The sequence below is a fragment of the Anolis carolinensis genome, chromosome 5, assembly GCF_035594765.1.
Source record: "Anolis carolinensis isolate JA03-04 chromosome 5, rAnoCar3.1.pri, whole genome shotgun sequence".
In the NCBI taxonomy this organism is placed as follows: Eukaryota; Metazoa; Chordata; class Lepidosauria; order Squamata; family Dactyloidae; genus Anolis; species Anolis carolinensis.
The window spans coordinates 163,501,219-163,523,219 of record NC_085845.1 but is presented as its reverse complement, the minus strand read 5'-3'; the positions used below and the strand labels follow the sequence as shown (position 1 = coordinate 163,523,219).

The following is a 22,001-nucleotide window of genomic DNA, read 5'->3' as shown; positions in this document are numbered from 1 at the left end:
TTAATGGGCGAAAAGCAATTATCTGTTTTATTACAAAAAATTAAGGACAGCAATGAAAAAATACACCAGAAGGCATCGATTGCAGTGAGGTTTACTTCTGAAAAGTTATTTAAGATTGAAATATGAAAATGTTTTCAGAAGAAGTAATGGACTCAGATTGGTGGCAGCAGTCCAAGACTCCAGAAAGATCATGTAGCAGGTGAGGGAAGAAAAGATCTCTGGAATCTTGTACATGCATGTCATATGGTCTTTGTTGAATTGTGCTCCCTCCCCTAAATTTCAAAGACAGTATACTTCAGTCCACAGCAAGGAAAAAAAATGAGAGTCATTGTCATGCTTTAGCATAATTCAACTTTGTTTTCTACCAGAGATTCTCTCACTACTTGCAGGTTTTCACTGATCTGAGACTGGAACAGCCACACATGCCAAACATTTTTGAAGTAATAGGAGCACAGCAATGGACATAAGAAGAGCTCATGACAGCACTACTCCTACAGCTATTTTCATGGAATTTTACCTCATAAAGGAGTCATAATCTCTGTAGGGTATTTTTTTTATTTTTATTTTGGAGGTTCGTTTCAGATATAAAAAGTCAAAATTCTTACATCAGTCTTAAAAGAAAGCCATGCACAGTTCAAAATCTTTACAACTTAAATTGTAGTTTTTAATTATTTTGTACTTCTCAGAAGCATGTTGAGCAGTTGTTTCCAAAATTTTGAGACAATAGGCCTGGCTAATTTGTAATACGCATTCAGGATGACATTTCCACTTTTAATAGCTTTTACAACCTGCATAAATGCTCTTGCAGTTTGTATGGCATGTTACCAATAAACAATCCACTGTAACAAGCTTCCACTCCATTAAATCAAGACCTGTCTGGTAAGCATCCCATTGACCTTGCAAAACTTGCCATAAGTAATCCAAGGCATGTATTGCCATATGGAATATGGTCCAAATCAAATTTTTATCCCCACACCCTGTGAAACCAGGTACAGGTTCAAAGATCACTTATAGGGAAGTTAGTCCTAAATCTTCACTCTGTAAGAATGCTTCTTGGATCCCTCGGTTTCACTGAAGAAAACCAAACCTCATTTCCAGGGATATACAACGCTGTGCTTTAACGCTGGCAAAAGAGGTATTTGCGATCACATTTGCTTGCCTCAAGCTATGGGATTAGGCAATGTTAATTTTGCTGGGTTCACATTTCAATAAATGAAATTCAACAATGGTAGCTAACAGCACAGTGGACCTTTGTCATTCCAAATGTTGTAAGACAATTTTTTAAAGTCAGTCTCAGTAAGGGTCTTCACCTTAAGTTGCATAGGCTGAAGAGATCTGTACACCAATATATTTAAAAACTATGTGGCACGGTATTCTGGAGTATTTATAAGCCATCGCCTTTGATTTGGGTTAGCATTGACAACTGTACATTTTTTTTACATAACACATAATGATAGAAACCAAACTAATCATGCATTATCAATATGCAATTTCTATAAGCTTGGCTGGGTTTTATGTTCCAAAAAACAAAACTTGAGATGAAATTAACAGTAGGAAACATAAACCCATTTGTTCTGTTTGTCATTATGAAAACCAAGAGATACTTGGTTACCATCATGTGGTCAGTGAATTACAACTGAATATGTATAGGAGTGTGGGTTGAAGTGCCACCTCAAAATTAAAGAAAAAATGCATACATACTAGGAACCAGTCATTTCCACATTTGATTAGTTTAACATTTCACATTGATGGGTCTGCCATCACTCTGCATTATTAACATTCTTTTGACTTCATCTATATACTGTAATATGGAAAATAAGGCTTTTCAAACACAAAACTGATGATCACCTACTGCTGCAATTAGCTGTCTCTAGGCCAATAACACTTGTCAGTTCTAATCTGTGGCAGAGGTTCAAGTCTTTCCTGTCAATTGTACTTGATGACGCTTGAAGGAACGGCTGAAACATTTCACTGGTGTTCCTTGTTTAAATGCATTAATATGGCACAGTATTATTCCCACATTAGAGAGACAATATATGGCACCAATATTTTCTGTAAATTGTAACAGCAAATGTGTTGATTTACAACAGCACTTTTACACAATGTGTTGAATGTAGTGTGTAGGACTGCCACCTTTTCCAGCTAGTGCTCTTACGCCTTAGACAGCTATCGTATAAGCAGAAACTCTATTGGTGAAGATATAGTGACTGGAAAATATTCCACTATTCAGATTTCTGCCTATTAAGTGGCTACTAGAACACTAATGTTTTAGGTGGCAACAAAGTTGTGTAAGCAATAGTATTTACATTACATTACATTTACTTTCCACTTTACACTATACACTAGCTTGATTATTTACAGTGGGTTTATGTTACATACATAGAATGTGAAAAGACAATGTTCACAACAGAGGTAGGGTTTTTTTTACCTCAACCACAGATCTGAATTTAGGGCAAGGTTAATGTTTTTAGAAGTTTCTGAATTCGAACTTGTACAGTGCAGAGAATCTACACATTTATGTTTTAGTTGCAGATATCAAAAAAAGGCTGGAGTACATTTAAATCGATACCCTACCTTTTTCTGGAATCTCAGGAAATATATTCTCCCAATAATGATCCAATTCACACGACTGGATGCTTTCCAGTAGCAAATCAAAACCTGCTGGAATAGCTAAGAAAGCTAATGCTTTCACCAAAGACAAGATAAGCAGGTTATGGGGCTGGCGTGTTTCTATGCATACTTTTTATTCTGGGTATCTGACTAACTTTTAAGAAGGAGCAGATTGGCATAGGTAGACAAGCTGGCACTGCTCTGGTTAGGAATTTTGTGTCAGAAGGAGGAAGCTTGATATAGAAGGCACTTTTGTTGGTTTTCATTGCCTTTTAACTCCTCCACCTAGTTTTGCACTGAAGTAGACAAGAGTATCTATACTACAGCGAAGTTCCCCCAAACTAACTTTTAGGAATTTAAAGAAAAAAAGTTAAGTCAAAATGCCAATTTACAAATCCACTCTTTAATTAGGTACTTAAATTATCTATGCTTTAAAAAACCCATAAAGAGGGCCATTTAAGGCATCTTTTAAAAGTCTACATATGGCTTTGGTTTGCTGAAACATTAACACATCACTAAAAAAGAAAGAAGTGTATGTCTGAACAGAAAGTGTTCACACATTCAAGATTTCAATGACTATAAACAGGACACTAAACATCGGCCCTTGTGACAGTGAACAAAAGTAATTTCCAAGTTTATCTTACAGTAGAGGGCAGCCCAGATGTCTGTGCTGAAGTAACATAGAGAGAGCTGTTATCAGGATGAGAAGAGACTACAGAATTTCCATTGGTTGGTGAACACCCTAATTTCAGTTTTTCCAGGTATTCTGCATGTACAGGCTTGTGACACTGAAGGACCTTGATTGCATCCTCAACTTTAAACCATTCTCTTTTTCTTCCTATAAAAAGGAATAATAAAAAACTTTATTTCTATTCCGCCCCATCTCCCCAAAGGGACTCGGGGCAGATTCCAACAAACAACAGAATACATTCAATACCTTCAGAAAACAGATAAATATTGGCATGAAATCCCAACAAGACCCCAAATATGAATACAGCATTAAAAACCTAACATCAAATTAAAGGAAAAAACATTTCAAAAACAGGCTTGAACCTTGACATCTGTTCATCTCAAGAATCTTTACAGTAATTCCTTAACTTAGCTAGGTATCCAAATGTAATGGAAATACCCCAAGAAACCTGCTGCTAATTTAAAAGCACACCTCTGCTCATCATACAGAATCTGCCCTGAGTCCCTCCGGGGAGATAGGGTGGAATATAAATAAAGTTTTATTATAACAATGAAAAGCTATGGTAATTGATTTTATTTATGACATTTCCAAGTTAGTCTTATGCTAAATAATAATAATAATAATTTATTTCTTATACCCCACCTCTATCTCCCCGAAGGGACTTGGGGTGGCTCACATGGGGACAAGCCCTAAAAACAACAGTTAAAAACATAAGACACATTACAGAATTGACATAATACAACGAAACAGTTATTTAAACATCTTAAAATACAGTAGAGTCTCACTTATCCAAGCTTCACTTATCTAAGGTTCTGTATTATCCAAGGCAGTCTGCCTTTTAGTAGTCATTGTTTTTGTAGTAAATGTTGCAATGTTTTGGTGCTAAATTCGTAAATACAGTAATTACTACATAACATTACTGTGTATTGAACTGCTTTTTCTGTCAATTTCTTGTAAAACATGATGTTTTGGTGCTTAATTTGTAAAATCATAATGTAATTTTATGTTTAATAGGCTTTTTTTCTTAATCCCTCCTTATTATCCAAGATTTTCACTTGTCCAATGTTCTGCCGGCCCGTTTATCTTGTATAAGTGCGACTCTACTGTAACACAACCATATCAATTAAAAACGAAGTAGAATTTTCAGATTGCATGGCGGGGCAGGCTGTGCAATATGGGAGTGGGACCATGGCGGCATAAAGTGCTAGTAAAACCAGTAAGAGTACTTGGAATTGTGCAGTGAAGTATAGGCTGATTTATTCAAATGCGCATTTAAACAACCATGTTTTCAGTTCTTTTTGGAATATGAACAGGGTGGTCACTAGTCTGATCTCTCTGGGGAGAGAGTTCCAGGGCCGGGGTCCACCACCGAGAAGGCCCTCCAACCGTGCTTGTGACGGTGGTGGGAGCAAGAGGAGGGCCTCCCCGGCAGATCTTAGAGCCCGTGGTGGTTCATATGGAGATACAATCATGAATAAGTATTCTGAGCAGGAATCATAAATCAAGGCTTGTCATTATCACTACTGACTGAGTGGTTCAGTGTGAACGATGAATGTTTCTAACGTATTATGTGCAAATGAACACACAGGTTAGTATATTCACCTGTTTCTTACTTACCTAGTGGCTTCCCTGTTCTACCTATGTGCTACACTTGCTAATTAAAACATGTATTATTTTAATTATTATTATTAATCTTTTGTTACAGCCCATTTCCTTTCCATGAGTTCAGATTGGTAATTATAATATTAAAATACACTTCTCATTCAACATGATACTGCAAGTTAGACCCCAGCAGTATCTACACTGTCCTAAAAATAGCACTGTTCTGATATTACATTCTAAACTTACATGCAGAGGAGAAAAATACTTGCCTATATTCACCGAATCCTCCCAGTCTTCCAGGATTTCAGTCACTGTAAGTACATAAACATAGGTCCTATGCTTTCGGTCTTGATTCTGCTTCAGTGTGAAAAAAAAGGAAAAGCACAAAACATTTTAATTCACATTTGCAACATAAGAGATTAAAATCACTTCCATGCAATTGTTCCATTATAAAACACTGTTTAAGAGGGTTAACATTCAGATACAACAAAAATGTCAAAATTCAGTGTTAAGGCATGATGATAAACCAGACAGATATACGTGTATGACATTTACAGCACTATAAGAATACCTCCAATTTACTTGCTGAAATCAGAGGCCGGTATGAAGTTTGTCCAGTGGCAGAGTCCTAGAGCTAAAAGCAGATATGCACCCATGTCCCCTGCAGCTGCCCCCCCCCCCCCCCAAGAGCTGTTCTCTCCATCTTGTTAGAGAGCAGCCCTTACTGTCAATTCTTCAGTGCCTGCCCCTTCCACCCACAAACACCCTACTCTCCGTCTGCTGCTCCTTGTGCCTTGGTAGGAGGCTAAAAAGATAGCAGCATCAGGGAATCCTCCAGTCCCATTCATACACTACTGAGAGAAAGTGGAACAATATGGAATATGGCTATTGTTTTGATTGCCTACTGGAGCAAAGCAACTGTTCAAAAGGCATAAAGGGAAAATCCCCCCTGCCATTGCATAGCTAGTCTTCCTATCTTCCCAATATCTATTCAAAATAATAGCCAGGCTCCACATATCCCTGCCTCCTTTTCATTCAACAGTGTGTGATTAGGACTGCTTGAGGGAGAGGTGGCACATTGCTGTGCTCTTCACTTCCCCCTCCTTTCCCTTGTATGGCAGGATATGGGGAGCACAACAGTCAATCTGCAGAAGCCTTGGCTGGCTAGCTGCCCAGCAGCCTTGTCCTCTCATGACCAGCCTAACTTTGTCTCTGGATTTGTCTTTCTGTCATGTTAAAAACAGTTCTAAGTTTTATCCATCTCTGGTCTAACAGAACATGCTTTACCACCCACAAAGCAGACATTGGATTAGTATTCATACTATAATAAATCAGTTTACTCACACCTATGAAATTTTCTGCATGGATATTATAACATTTTATAATATCCCAAAAAGCACAGAAAGGCATGTCCTTAATGTATGGCTGTATGACTAGGTACCCATCCCTCTTATCCTGTGTTAACAGATGTACAAGATAGCATTTTCACATCTAAGATTATGTTTTTCTGAACAGCTCACCTCAAATATGCCCAGTAATCTGCCTAGTTTTCCCTTCACTCCAGCCTGCAAAGAAGAAGACAATCAAGATTGTTTTCCCCACAACACAAACAATTCTTATGTTCATGCAATTCAATTATTACATTATAAAACAAAACTATATAAGATAATGGTTTCATTTTTTTTTTGCATCTTATCTTGATTCACCACAATTTCAAGGCAAGCTAAAAAAAAATTAGGGAGTGTGCACACACACATTTTAATTCAGGCTTCTTCAAATATTCAAGCTTTTTCAAAAAAAATTAGGAGCCTTATACTATTTAAAGAACTTTTATTTAGAAATCAAGAAACTAATTCAGACGGGAATTTCCTATAGATTGGCAAAGGCTTAACTATCTGAAAATATTTTGTTATTGTCAACAAATATTCTTGTAAGCAAGAAAATGGTTTCACCGTTGATTGTAAAGTCCCAACAGAATTAATCAAAATTAGTATATGTAAATTCAATGTATACAAGTGAAAATAGGTTTACAAGTTTACAATATGAATCTTACAAAATCATTGCAGTAAATCATGCAGGTTTATTACTAAAATACACTTAAAGTATTGCAAAATAACACCTCTGAAAAAATCATTCTATATCCATAAATGACCTAACAGCTCTGCAGAACCAACTTTCTGAAAATCATTATGTATTGCTTTCACACTTTTCAGACACAAGCCTAGTAGCATGACAAACCTTTGTATTATCTTAAAGAAGTCAACAAGGTTTGAGTGATAGCCAGAAATGAATGTACAAACAAAACTGAAGTGCCATCTAACTTTAAGAGCCAGCAGCTTTTCATTTGCAGCATTCATCAAGAATTTGCCTTGACTAGGTATTAGACAAAATGCAGAGAGAAATCAACTAGACTTTATTTATTACCTCTTCATAGACTTCTCTGACAGCAGCACCTCCTGGTTCCTCTTCTGGTTCCATTCCTCCACCTGGAACAATCCACTGATCTGGATAGCGGCTGCTGCTTACTAGTAGCACCTGCAAAAGAAAAGTACGGTACTTGCGACTGGAAATTTAAAATCATGGGGGGAATTGTGTTAGATCACCTTTTGCAAAATCACCACTATATGAATTTTATTTCGGAAAAGCAGATACATCCAACACTTCCATTGATTCAGCAGGTCTACTCTCATTGGGATTAAGAACTGGATTTAGGTGCCTACATTTAATAATAATAATAATAATAATACATGTAATTATTATTATTATTATTATTATTATTATTATTATTATTATTATTATTATTACAGTATACTTTATTTATATTCTGCTCTATCTCCCTGACAGGACTCAAGAGCGGATTACAGGCACATATATGACAAACATTCAATGCCTTTTTTTACAACTGACAAAGCCAGATAGTACATAAACAGAGGCAAGGCTTCCATCTTTTTTTATATCTGGCATCTGGAGGCTGTGCTCGACTCGGTCATGGGGAGGTGCTGTTGCTCCATTCTTCCATGCCGAGGAGCCTGTTGTCCACGAACACCTTTCTGGTCAAACTGCTGGCATGTTTTTCAGGGGTGCCTTTTACCTCCCCGTCAAAGCAGTACCTACTTATCTACTCACATTGCTGTTTTTGAACTGCTAGGTAGGCAGAAGCTGGGCTGATGGCAGCAGCTCACCCCACCCACAGCTTGAACTGCCAACCTTCCAGTTGGAAAGATCTTCTGTAGCTGGCAGTTTAACCTGCTGTGCTAGCCCTACTAGGACATGAAAGGCTATCAACTTAATTATAAATTATTCCTCTTGCTTTAATTTTATAAGTTTACATACACATTTTTATAAGTCTTCAAGTCACAGTTAATCGTCTTGTTTCAAGAATGCTATCCTAGGTGGTGCATAGTCACTTTACTGCAAAACTGCTGGTCTTGATATTATAAACCTAAGTTGATCCCACCAAAAAAGCTGTTTGTCCAAAGGATCTGAGACCTTCATGATGCTGTGTGTGTGTGTGCGTGTGTCTATATATATATATATATATAGAGAGAGAGAGAGAGAGAGAGAGAGAGATTGCAACAGAAGCTATGTGCCTAATCAAAAATTCATCTAATATATCTATATATACCATAGAAAAGAAGGGAGATCCCATTTGGTAGTGTGAATCAACTCCAATTTCTAAATCAATAACCGTATGAAAAAAATCCAATTCTTTATTTCAGAGAAATCTTGAGTAAAAAGATTAATATTAAATAAGTGAAGAAACAGATCAAATTACTCTTCCTTTCATTGTGATAGAAATATTTATTTTCTTGAGACAAGGTTTGAGTACTGAAACAAGTTTGCATTCTGTAACTGAAGAACATATACATTTCCGTTGCAAACCGGAAGCAATCTACTTGTAAATCTAAATGTTTTAAAAGCAGTGTACTTAAAGCTTATAAGTGTACACTTACATATATGATGCTCTATAGCTTTTGCCTTGAACAAAATTACTTAGAACAAACAGATTATGTAGTTTTGATTCAGCATATTTTGGGTCTTTGTAACAACATTCTGCCTTTATGGAGACAATCCATGACTTTAAAAAAAAGCAAACCATAGTTTTGCCATAAAGGACACTATTTTATTGTGCTAATGTATATAATGAGATTTGAGCATCCACAGATTTTGTTATCTGGTGGCAGGTGGAATGTGGGTCTTGGAACCAAACTCCAAAAAATATAAAGAATGAAATTATCTTTCATTCAAATGCATTCTCTCTTTACTGATGAAAATATAGGGGTTTATGCAGAAGTATCTTTTCTATTAGAAGTTGAGCAAAAGGAAACCAGAAGATAAGAGACCAAAATAATACACAGGCCATTACTCTGTAGCTCTATGTTGGTTATTGTTTTACTTCTAGAATACATTAATATCTAATCATCTTACTGTGGTTTAAAAGCAAGACAGGCAATAAATATTATTGAGGTAAATATTAATTTTTTGCACTTCTGTACCAAAAAAGGGAATCTACAAATACCAGCAAAAGCAGTTTAGAGATGCAATAGTGATATAGCTTCCCTTCTGAAATTATGCTTCTGAAAGGACAAAATGAGTACAAACTACTTCCCTTACATCATAGTTTAATTTTAAAGCAGACTTTAGCTAAATATGCTAAAGTAAAGTTTGTTGAATATTCTTTTGCCACTGAGCTTTTTTTAGGGAAGAAATTCAGTGTGTTTTGTAGAATGTGAGTGATCACCAACAATTACAAACTAGATTATTCTTCTGTATGAAAACACTGAGCTTAGTGAAATTGTTCCAATCAGCATTTACATTGTCTAAGCCTGTGATTAGTGATCCCGGTTACTAGTACCGGGAGGAAGGGGTCATTGTTTTGCCTGCCTGGAGCTTAAATGCATGGCTTTGCACCATTACATAAGACTCAGAGCCATGACATATCAAAACATGACACTGTTTTGAATGACTGATCATAGTGTTATTGGAAAAATACAGGCATTCATAATAACATAAATTATTCCACACCTTAAATAAACTCAGTTTGATTTCATATAATCTAAAATAAAATTTCAAGGCACAGAAAGGAGACTACGGTAAATACTAGAAGCTAAATGTTTATCACGAACCTCTTGTTTTTTTAATCAAACCACAGATTTGTCATATTACTTAGATATTTTAAGTTTTTAGTATTGGATATTTTTTTCTGCCAAAGACAGCCCTGTAAACTTTCTGACTGAAAAAAAACATTGTCTCCCAGTAGCATAGCTTTCCTCCAGATGACTGCCCTCCAGAAATGTTTAATCCAGTCATATACACAGCAATGCAGTGAATTACAATTCAGACTAAAAGATAATTATAAATACTATTTTATCACGTGTTCCAATAAACCACCTGTTTAGTCAAACATTCATGCATCCTCATGAGCCCTAAAGTGATCCTGTTCAGAACTTACTCCGGCATTTAATTCTTATTTATAAGCTAAAAGCTAGTAGATTTGTACTTGGATATGAAAATATTCCATATCCTAGCCAAGGAAAGGCTACATGGAAAGGTCACTCACACTGCTTAATTCCATGCCATCAATAGAACACCTCTGTGCATAACCATTTAGTCATCCTTTTTTAATACAGTAGTGAGAAAATAGAAAAATGATGAAGTCCAAACATAAGAACACAGAACTCAATTCTCTTTTTGTATGTATCACATCACAATCCAAGATCATACAAAGAAAAACATCCAGGGTTCCACCTAAAGCAGAATAACTAAGATTGAATCTGAACACGAGAAAAATAATTCATGCTACAGACCATCGGCTTAAATGGGCTTTAGTACATTTGAGGCGGGTATATACAGTAGGACCACTGATTACACAAGCTCATTTAACATGGCTTCATGTACATGCAAAGAGCTTTGAGTATCATAGAATCACTCTGGAGAACCCAAAGAATACCCAGAGTAGTTCCCAGTGCAATTTGATGGTATGCTTTGGCTGGAAGCTCAAGACACTGTAAGAAAACTAAAGTTCCAGATTATGTGAAAATCATGTTATATTGAAGGGTACTAGAACAGAGCAGTCATGTAACATGCGAGCCTATTGTATTGCTAATGTTATATGGGAAATGCTTGAAAACAGAACATTTTACCAATTACATTACAATTTGTAATAAATCCAAGTTTTGTAATCAATGATTTCTAAAATGGAGCAGCTACCATGCAAACCTTGCTCTCTTTTTGTAGCTGTCTTTGTAGCCAAGAACCCCCCGTCCCCTGCTTCAACTTGTAAGAAAAATATTCTTCAGTCAAAAGAACTTACCAGTCAGGATCTCTCTATTTACTAGTAGCTGGGACCTTTTAAAAAAGCTACCTGAATCCTGACAAAGTTGCCAGTTCCCTTCTTCATTACTGGGAACAGTTTGATTCTGGCTAGCCCTGCAAAGACTAATGAAAAGTTACAATCATCTCTACCAACTGATAGTCTATTGGTAATAGTTTATATATTTGGAATTCTAACATAGCAAACAAAGATAAGTACTAACAGGCACTTGTCTTTTTTAACAGAACATTTTACTTCACATTTCAAGCATCTGCAATTTCTATTTTGAAGAATGTGAAGTTACATTCAAAGTAAGCCCAACAGCCTGCATGGATTTTGAACAACACTTTCCTAACATACAACATACTTTTGATGAAGGGCAAAGAATGGTCCTTTTAAGGAGAAAAATGCTTTGGTTGTTCCAGGATAATATCATGAGACTCAAGCAACGATTTGCTCTTATTCCTGAAAATATGATGAATTCTTCCATCATCATAATATCTGTTAAGTCTTTTAAATAAACACAAAAGTCAGTTCATAACAAAGGATAATCATTATCTATTATGTTTTTAGGAAGTAGTGGACCTGCCAAATTGCTAACATTCTGGACAATTAGTTAGCTGCACAATGAATAAGGTAGTTATTGTCTCAACATTGTTAAATTATGCTATTTAACTAAGGATAGCAGTTCAGATAGAGGCCCGGTGGCAAAGTACGTTAAAGCACTGAGCTGGAGACCGAAAGGTCCCAGGTTCAAACCCCAGGAGCGGTGTGAGCGGCCGCTGTTAGCTCCACCCAACCTAGCAGTTTGAAAACATGCAAATGTGAGTAGATCAATAGGTACCGCTCTGGCGGGAAGGTAACGGTGCTCCATGCAGTCATGCTGGCCACATGACCTTGGAGATGTCTATGGACAACGCCGGCTCTTCGGCTTAGAAATGGAGATGAGCACCAACCTCCAGAGTCAGACATGACTGGACTTAACGTCAGGGGAAACCTTTACCTTTACCTTAGCAGTTCAGATATGAGGTACCTACCAGTATCTTTACAGAATGACTAGAGCTCCCTCTACAGCCTTCACATTATGTGAGAAGTTGACAGAAACATCTTAGAACTGAATACTGCCAAAATGATTAAGGCATGCTACAAGGCTACAGTAACCTACCTAAGAGCACTAGATCCCCTTCTGATCTTGAAAGGTAAGCAGTCAGCCCTAGTTAGTACTTCAATGAGGAACTATCAACCAATACACGGTGCTATTTCAGAGGAAGGAACTGACAAAACCACTTTTGAGTAATCCTTACCTAAGACAATGCTTAGATATTCATGAATTCTCTATAAATCAACAGGTGACTTCAAGGCACATACGCATGCTAGACTACAGTAATATTTTGATTCTCTTTCATAAATTCTTGACTCGTTCAGTGGCATTTGTAGCAACTGATTAAAAATATCAATGTGAGAATGTTGGGGACATACAGTTTTCACAGTTCATATTCTGCTTGTGAGCTGATTTCTAAAAATATGATTTCTCATGTACATTCTTCTTGAATACGTATACAAACAAAATATTGGTTTGCAACAAAATCTTCATGCAGCCTTGAATACCTTCACTTCTCTATGCAGCATACATATGTTTTGCACTGCTAATTATATCTCCTTGTGATTAAAAAGGCTTCCATTTGCCTCCTCATATACATATGAAAAAGTCAAGCAAAACATTACAGCTGCAAACCTATGAATACTTATTTGACACTATAAGTGGACATACTTTTAATTAAACAATTGTAGTATTAGGCTCTCAACTATCCAGTACTTTCTAGAAGCAAAAGACAAAGGCAAACCAGAATTTCCCCATAATATGCTCATCCAGGTCCTTGGTTGACACAGTCCTAAATATTTAATTTTGTATAAATGTATAATTATAGACATCAGCTAGCTGAAGGTATAAATAGAAAATATAACTATGTGGGCTCAGTGCAGTGATTTTGGTGAGATGGAAGACAAAATCCTCATGATTTCTACTAAGTAATCACCTGCTATGTGTGTATGTATATACATTCAAGTAGCCTACCGACGTATGGCAACTCCATGATTTTCATAGGTTTTTAAAAAAATTAATACTCAAGAGGTGGTTTACCAATCTCCCCCGCCATTTCTGAGTGTAAAGCAGCACAGGCAACATGTAGCCCTCCCAGCATTTCTCCACACTGGCTATGCCTACAAGGATAAATGAGACTTATATTTCAACATCCTATAGTTCAACAATCCCAGCTGTAAAAGAAAGTGTGGAGTGATACAAGTAGTACCATCATTTATAATACATCTCAGCAGTCAGATTTCCACCACCATCCCCATCCAACGTACACTGTGCTGTAGAAAAGAATCCTAAAGACTAATCTGAGTTTTAATTGTTAATGGAATAAACACTTGAGAGTTTAAATGTTTGTTGTATCCAGGTTCCCCGCAAAAACATCCTAATGTTAAATAATATACACATAAATGTACAAATTTGTGTTTTCACATGGATACTGCAACTGGAGAATGAAAAGAATGATTTACTACATTTCTTATCAACTGGCCACTTTAAAAACTAAATGTTCAATTTACAGAGGGAATACCAGCTTGTGAAATCGGGGGTGGGGGGGGGTGGGGGGGGGTGGGTTTGTTTTACTAAGATACACTATGGTGGTGCCAACACAACCAAACAATGCTGACATGCCATAATATTGGCAACGGAAGAGAGAGAAGAGCTACTCAAGTCTTCAGCAAAAGCTATAGTACTCTACTTGTGGTCAGTGAGGCATCATTTACCCCAGCTAAAAGAGTTTAAACTGTTCTATGTACCTGAGAACCATATCTCTTGGTACCATATGGGTAAATCTGTCTGTCTTACAACACTTTCAGCAGTAAGACCCAACTATATTGGTGTATTATAAAACTGGATCATGGAACATGGAGAATTTTTGCCAACAGTTGCAAAAGCCAAATTGTTTTTTTGGCAGAACTGTTCGTATTGTGTGACAGTACCATCATGTACTAATGTTGGCAAAGATGAAGCTATGATGCTGCAGAAACAGCATTTGTAGGGCTTTCCCCTACAAATCGAAAGCATTTCTGAAAAGAAACTTACAACTTGCTATTCCTTAGACATCTGACAACCAAGATGTTTGATTATGAGGAAAAGCAAAAACTAGTAGATTTCAATTTATTGAAAGTAGAGTTTTCAGACAAATACAACTATTGAAATAAACTATTTGGGTTTTAAAATTCTACCTGCCTGCACATTTTTTTGGAATACAGCTAGACCCCTATCTCATGCTCTTCAAATAACTGAAAACTAAATTTACTACCTGAAACACAACCATATTTACACAGGACCACTGAATTCAGTAGTGACCACTCCCAAATGAGGTTGCACATTACTGCATCGTTCTTTCATACTGTCTGCATTTTTAAAGTTTAAACCTAGAGACAGCAGCAACACTGATAAAAAGCAGCAGCATACTGGAGTAGGTACTACAAATCTCAGTTGGGGTCAACACATCCCCCCAAACTGTAGGGAGTGCTGAATATTTCTGAGACCCATGGATGATGAACATGCAAAAGCATAACATTGTAACAAAACTCTCTAAAGAAGTTGGCACAAAAAGCAGGTTTCCATGATACATTGATAGCATTATCCATTATGTAGCATTTTACTTAATTTAAAAAGGTCACTACTGCAAGAAAATGTCTAAAAACAATCTAGAAAAGGCTCATGGTATCTGCTGGGGTTTGGTTCCAGGACCTTCATGAATACCAAAATCCATGGATCCTCAAGCCCCTTTATATACAGTGGCATAATAAAATGCTGATCCTTATATAAAATGGTAAAATCAGGGATTGCTTTTTGAATTTGGGAGGAGGGTTAAAATTTTCAAGCAAGGGATGGTGGAATTAATGGATACAGAAGACCAACTGAACTTTTACATGTCCTTTATCTTACAAGCAATTTTGTGGCTGACATCTGTTACCACCACATCATATAGTGCATACACAACAACCTTTCAAAGCCACTTCCACTGCTCCCAATGAAATGTGGCAGATTTACAGCTCTTCTGAATACAGAAGAGAAAACAAGAAGAATGGGGCAGCAGAAAGACAGGAGCTAGTCATGTAGCAGACTACTCTTGCATAAATAGAAGCCAGTGCCGCCTACCTGTCTGCGGTGCCAATTGGGCGAGGGGAGGGGGAGAAAGAGACGCTCGCTCTGAAAATGGTGTCACAAAAGCAACTTGATCTGCCCTCCCACTGAAAAGGTCATTGAACTCAGGCCATGCTGTTTTCAGAGACAGCCAGATCTTTCTGGCTAAGGTACAATTCTGTATGTGAAGGATGCACTGTGCTCTGAACACTTTCATTTCGGTTTAAACAAGTAGACATTTACAGACTAATGGGTTGGCTTTTTTACAGTAGTGCTTTCATATATTACACCCTCATCTGCTGAGTTATTGCTCCATGTTGCAACTAAACCAAGCTGGAGGGAGACCTGGCTTGGCAGGGTGCTCTTGTTGGCAATGCCTCACCACTTGAGAGGACCAGACCAAGAGCCCCCTTCCCCAAAAAGACCCTCCCAGGCCTATTTATAGGTTGAGTATCTCTTAGCCAGAATACTTGGGACCAGAATTGTTTGGGATTTCTGATTTTGGGATATTTGCATATACATACTGAAATATCTTGGGGATGGGACACAGGTCATGTACATCTTGTACACACAGGTATATCTGGAATGCTCTGCCTTAGAAAGTGGCGGAGTCTGCTTCTCTAGATTTTTCAAAAACAAAGCCTGGATTACCATCTGTTGGGAGTGTATATTCCTGCCTGGACGAATAGTGTTGGAGTGGATGACCCTGGGGGGCTCTCTTCGAACTCTATGATTCTAGGTAATTACGTGCAGTATTTTATGTATGAAACAAAGTTTGTGCACACTAAACCATACAGTCACAGACATGTAAACAATCACAGTACCCCATTCTGCCAGTCAGGAACATCCAATACAAGAACTCTCAACAGATGGCCATCCAGCCTCTGCTTAAAAACCTCCAGTGAAAGAGACTCCATATTCCGTACCTGAACAGCTCTTATCATTAGGAAGTTCTTCTTAAGATTTAGGTCAGTGGTTCTCAACCTGTGGGTCCTCGGGTGTTTTGGCCTACAACTCCCAGAAATCCCAGCCAGTTTACCAGCTGTTAGGATTTCTGGGAGTTGAAGACCAAAACATCTGGGGACCTACTGGTTGAGAATCACTGGTTGAGATGGGATTTCTTTTCCGGCCAATTCATTGCTCTGTGTCATACTCTCAGGGCTTGCCCCCCTCCTCAATGTCACATCCTTTCAAGTATTTAAACATGGCTCTCACGTCCCTTCCCAACCTTTTCCAAGCCAAACCTACCCAGCTACCTAAGCCATTCCTAATAGAGCTTGGCTTCCAAACCTTTGCCCATTTTATTTTGGTTGCCCTCCTCTGGACAGGTTTCAACTTGTTAATATCCTTCCTGAATAGCAGTGCTATTCCAGGTGAGTTCTGAACAAAGCAGATTTACTTCTGATCTTATTTATTTCATTTATTTTCTCAACTGCTAGAGGGACTCAACAAAGTAAATGCCAAATTCAGTACCTCACAAAATATAAGATGCATCACATAACTAAAATAGCATTTAACAACAGATTAAAGCCAGTGAACTATAAAAACATCAGACATAGCCAAACATAAAACATTCGACATTGCACCATTCCCAAAGTTATCTTGACTACTTCATCTCTCTCCCCAATGCTTGCTTGAAAAGCCAAGTTTTAAGTAATTTCCTAAACGTCAGGAGGGAGGAGGACAATCTGATCTCACCGGGGAGGGAGTGCCACAGCCGAGGGGCCACCACTGAGAAGGCCCTGTCTCTCATCTCCACCAATCGTGCCTGCGAGGGCGGTGGGACCGAGAACAGGACCTCTTCAGACCATCTTAATGCTCTAACTGGCTCATAAAGGGAGATATGTTCGGATAGGTAAGCAGGACCGGAACCTATAGTTATATACCGCTTTTCTCAATGTCTAGGGGGACTCAAAGCAGTTCACAACAAAGTAAATGGCAAATTCAATGCCTCACAAAATGTAAGATACATCACATAACTAAAACAGCATATAACAATACATATAGCCTATAAATCCCTATATACGTGGGGATTTATAGCCTTAAGCCATTGTGTTCAGTAGCAAACCGGCAGCCAGTGGAACTGACACAACCGGGGGGGGGGGTCGTATGCTCCTTGTGTGTCGCTTCAGTTAGAAACCTGGCTGGGCTACTTGAAGCTTCTGAACAATCTTCAAAGACAACCCTACATACAGTGAATTGCAGTAGTCTCTTTGGGATGTAACAAGAGCGTGGATCACTGTGGCCAAGTCTGACTCCTCAAGGTGCAGGAAATCTTGGCACTATATATACTCCTATTGATGAAGCCTAGAATCGCATTGGGTATTTTCGGTAGCGCATTACACTGGAGACCAGGCATGGGCCAACTTGGGCCCTCCCGCGAGATCTTTGGGCCTTCAACTCGCATCATTCCTAACAGCCTCAGGCCCTTTCCTTTCCCCCCGCAGCCGCATAAGGGGCTGCGGGGGAAAAGGAAAGGGCCTGAGGCTGTTAGGAATGGTGGGAGTTGAAAGCCAAAAGACCTCACGGGAGGGCCCAAGTTGGTCCATGCCTGCTGTAGTCAGACTCCGAGATGCCTTGAAATGCGACCCACCTCGTCCTCCATCTCGCTGCGGAAGCAGAGGCACGCCGCCCGCTTCTTGAAGCCCTCCCGGTCGTAGGTCCGAGTCTGGTTGGGCTTGAACTTCATCATAGAGGCGAGGCAAGGCCGCCGCCGCCGCCAAGGACTCTGTTGACGGCGGCGACGGAAGCCCCCGAGGCTCAAAAGAGGCGAGAAGAAGAAGAGTCCGTCCGCCGCTCAGTCAGTCAGCCTCCGAAGACAATGAAAGGCCTCTCGGCGGCGCTAACAGCGAAGGAGCGCCTCCTGCTGCTGCTTCTTCTTCTGCCGCGGCCGCCCATGAGCCCGCCTCGCCATGGAGCCCCAGAAGGCGAGGCCCGAAGCGCTCTGCTCTGTTCCCTCCACCGGCGACCAAGCCTCTCCCTCCGGTCTCTGAGGAAGCGCGGCTGCTCCTCCTGCGGCCGCCGTCACCCACTATTTAACCGTAACGTACATTCCTCCGCCCGCCCGCAGCGTCCCGGCCTCCCTGAGGCACTGCGCAGGCGCAGACTCCTCCCCATTCGAGCAGGGGCGGGAGGGGCGGGGCCTGAGAGGAGAGAAGGAAATGAGACAGAGGCAAGGGGGCGGGGCCAGCCGTCGCGCGACCCTGAGGCCTAGCCTTGTATACGCTGACCTACAAAACAGTTTCTGAATCCAGAATATGATAAATTTGCTTGGAACGGGATTACACGGCTGTTTAGACTCATATAGTTCAAATTCCAATAAAATATAATCTGGATTCAGAAGATGGATTAGCAGTTTAGACTCCCATAGTTCCAATCAGATATAATCTGGATTACAGTAGAGTCTCGCTTATCCAACGTAAACGGGCCAGCAAAACGTTGGATAAGCGAATATGTTGGATAATAAGGAGAGATTAAGGAAAAGCCTATTAAACATCAAATTAGGTTGTGATTTTACAAATTATGCACCAAAACATCATGTTATACAACAAATGTGACAGAAAAAGTAGTTCAATTGCTATGTGGTAATTACTGTATTTACGAATTTAGCACCAAAATATCACGATGTGTTGAAAACATTGACTACAAAAATGTGTTGGATAATCCAGAACGTTGGATGAGCGAGTGTTGGATAAGTGAGACTCTACTGTATATAGCGGTGTAGATCAAGAAGCCTGAAGTCAATTTCTGATTTAAGGCGAGGAGTTTGCCTTCCTCTGAGGGCCCTTTCGGACAGGCAGTATATCACAGGATCCGATCCCAGGTTTTCTGCTTTAAACTGGATTATATGAGTCTGCACTGCCAGATAATCTGGGATAAACAGAAAACCTGGAATGAGATCCTGGGATATAGGGCCTGTCTGGAAGGACCCTGAGGCTGATGCGATATGGGTTGTTGTATGTCTTTCGGGCTGTGTGGCCATGTTCCAGAAGCATTCTCTCCTGACGTTTCGCCCACATCTATGGCAGGCATCCTCAGAGGTTGTGAGGTATGGAGAAAACTAAGCAAAGAGGTTAATATATATCTGTGGAAAGTCTAGGGTGAGAGAGGTCAGTATGAATGTTGTGTAGTTAATCACTTAAATTAGCATTGAAAAGCTTATCTGCTGTCTTCTTCCTGCCTCTGGGGCATCCTTTGTTTAGAGTCGTTAACTGCCCTTGGTTGATTCATGTCTGGAAATCCTCTGTTTTCAGAGTATTGCTTTTTATTTACTGTTCTGATTTTTGAGTTTTGTAATACTGGTAGCCAGATTTTGTTCATTTTCATGGTTTCTTCCTTTCTGTTGAAGTTGTCCACATGCTTGTGGATTTCAATGGCTTCTCTGTGTAGTCTGACATGATAGTTGTTAGAATGGTCCAGCATTTTTGTGTTCTCAAATAGTATTCTGTGTCCAGGCTGGTTCATCAAATGCTCTGCTATGGCTGATTTCTCTGGTTGAATTAGTCTGCAGTGCCTTTCATGTTCTTTGACTCTTGTTTGGGCGCTGCGTTTGGTGGTCCCTATGTAGACTTGTCCACAGCTGCATGGTATCCGGTAGACTCCTGCAGAAGAGAGAGGATCCCTCTTGTCCTTCGCTGACCGTAGCATTTGTTGGATTTTCTTCGTGGGTCTGTAGATAGTTTGTAGGTTGTGCTTCTTCATCAGCTTCCCTATGCGGTCAGTAGTTCCCTTGATGTATGGTAAGGACACCTTTCCTCTGGGTGGATCTTTGTCTTGACTCTCATGGCTTGTTCTTGGCCTTGCAGCTCTTCTGATGTCTGTGGTGGAGTATCCATTGGCCTGTAGAGCCCAGTTTAGGTGGTTGAGTTCACCTTGGAGGAGGTGAGGTTCGCAGATTCTTTGTGCACGGTCTGTCAGGGCTTTGATTGTGCTCCTTTTTTGACTTGGGTGATGGTTGGAGTTTTTATGAAGGTATCTATCTGTGTGTGTAGGTTTTCTGTAAACTGTGTGGCCCAATTGTTGATTGGGTTTGCGGATGACCAGAACATCTAGAAATGGCAGTTTTCCTTCCTTTTCTTTTTCCATGGTGAATTGGATGTTTGGGTGGATGCTGTTAAGATGGTCCAGGAACTTGCTGAGTTCTTCCTCTCCATGGCTCCAAATTGTGAAGGTGTCATCTACGTATCTGAACCAAACAGTTGGCTTTTTTGGTGCTGTTTCTAGGGCCTGTTTTTCAAAGTATTCCATATAGAAATTTGCTACTACTGGGCTGAGAGGGCTCCCCATGGCCACTCCATCCTTCTGTTCATAGAATCCAGTGTCCCACTGAAAGTAGCTAGTGGTGAGGCAATGGTGAAACAGGGCTGTGATGTCTTCTGGGAAGTTTTGTTTGATTAGTGTGAGGGTGTCAGCTACTGGGACTGATGTGATATGGCTTGGCCAAAATTACGCTGGGTTTCTGTGGCCAAGGTAGGAAGCAGAACTCAGCTCTGGAGACTTAGGTTGCATCTGCATTCTAGAACGGATGCTGTTTTATCTGACTTTAGCTGCCGTGGTTTAATTCTAAGGAATTATGAGGTTTGTAGTTCCGTGAGGCACCAACACTCTTGTAAAACTACAACACCCATGATTCCATAGCAGATAAAGTGGGGTCAAATTGTATTAATTCTACAGTGTAGATGCACCCATAGTCCCAATGCTCAAATTATTATTATTATTGCCCCACTTTTCTCTCTTGAATAAGACCCTAAGGCGCTCTCTACAGCTGTGCCTCCTAGGGTACATCTACAGTGTCAAATTAATGCAGTTTGATGCCACTTTAATAACCATGGCTAAATGCTATGGAACAATGGGAATTGTAGTTTGGTGAGACATCAACACTCTTTGGCAGAGAACGCTAAATGGCAGCTCCAGGATTCCAGAGCCTCCAGCCCTAGCAGTTCAATGTAGATGCCAGTTGCCCAATAGATGTGGTATTTGCTCAGGAGAAAGGAATAAATTAATGAAATGGTAGTAGATCCGGGAGATAACAAAGCTCAGGAAACTACTAAAAACTATCAGCGGAGAGTTATTTATATTTATATCTAGCTATGAAATAGAATTTTATACACATTAGCTGCTCAGCTTTTTAAAAATCCAATTAATAAATAGCAAACCTAGGCCCCTTGAGCTGAATGTTATATTTTGGGATATGCAATCACCATTCAAATTCCAAATCTAATAATACACAGTTTTAGTTTTTAGCATATGTCGTAGCTGACCGAACTTTAGTGCAAAGCCACACATGTGTCACTAATGTTTCAGGTGCAAGGTCAGAAGAACACATCCTGATCCATTTAGCACTTCCGTTCGGGAAGGAATTTCTTACAAAGCTGGAGAACAAGGTAGATCTAGTATCAGGCATGGCTGTAAACTGTGTTGAGACAGATTTAAGAAATATTTGGAATATGAATAAGCAGTTTCTGACCTGGGAAAAAAAACGAGTAAAACAACCTTCTAGGAACTACAAACACTGATGCAAGAAGCTTCCAGTAATGAAAAATATCCGGAAATAATTGCTCTTTGGGAACTGCCCTTGACTGTAGTTTGTTTAGAGCAGA

At 39.4% G+C, this 22,001-nt stretch overlaps 1 protein-coding gene across 2 annotated transcripts; it reads right to left on the bottom strand.

Moving 5' to 3' along the window:
• Window positions 1–18,497, bottom strand: nudt4 (nudix hydrolase 4). 2 transcript variants are annotated; one of them, XM_062980951.1, is made up of 5 exons: window positions 17,996–18,497; window positions 7,328–7,438; window positions 6,424–6,468; window positions 5,169–5,260; window positions 1–3,444 (listed from the first exon to the last, which is right to left on the bottom strand). In XM_062980951.1, the coding sequence occupies exons 1-5, from the start codon at window positions 18,092–18,094 to the stop codon at window positions 3,246–3,248; spliced, it is 546 nt and encodes a 181-aa protein (XP_062837021.1). In that variant the 5' UTR covers window positions 18,095–18,497; the 3' UTR covers window positions 1–3,245. The 2 variants fall into 2 exon arrangements, with proteins under 2 accessions (XP_062837021.1, XP_062837022.1); XM_062980952.1 differs by having other exon boundaries at window positions 5,169–5,257; window positions 17,996–18,495.
• Window positions 18,498–22,001: the final 3,504 nt, after the last annotated feature.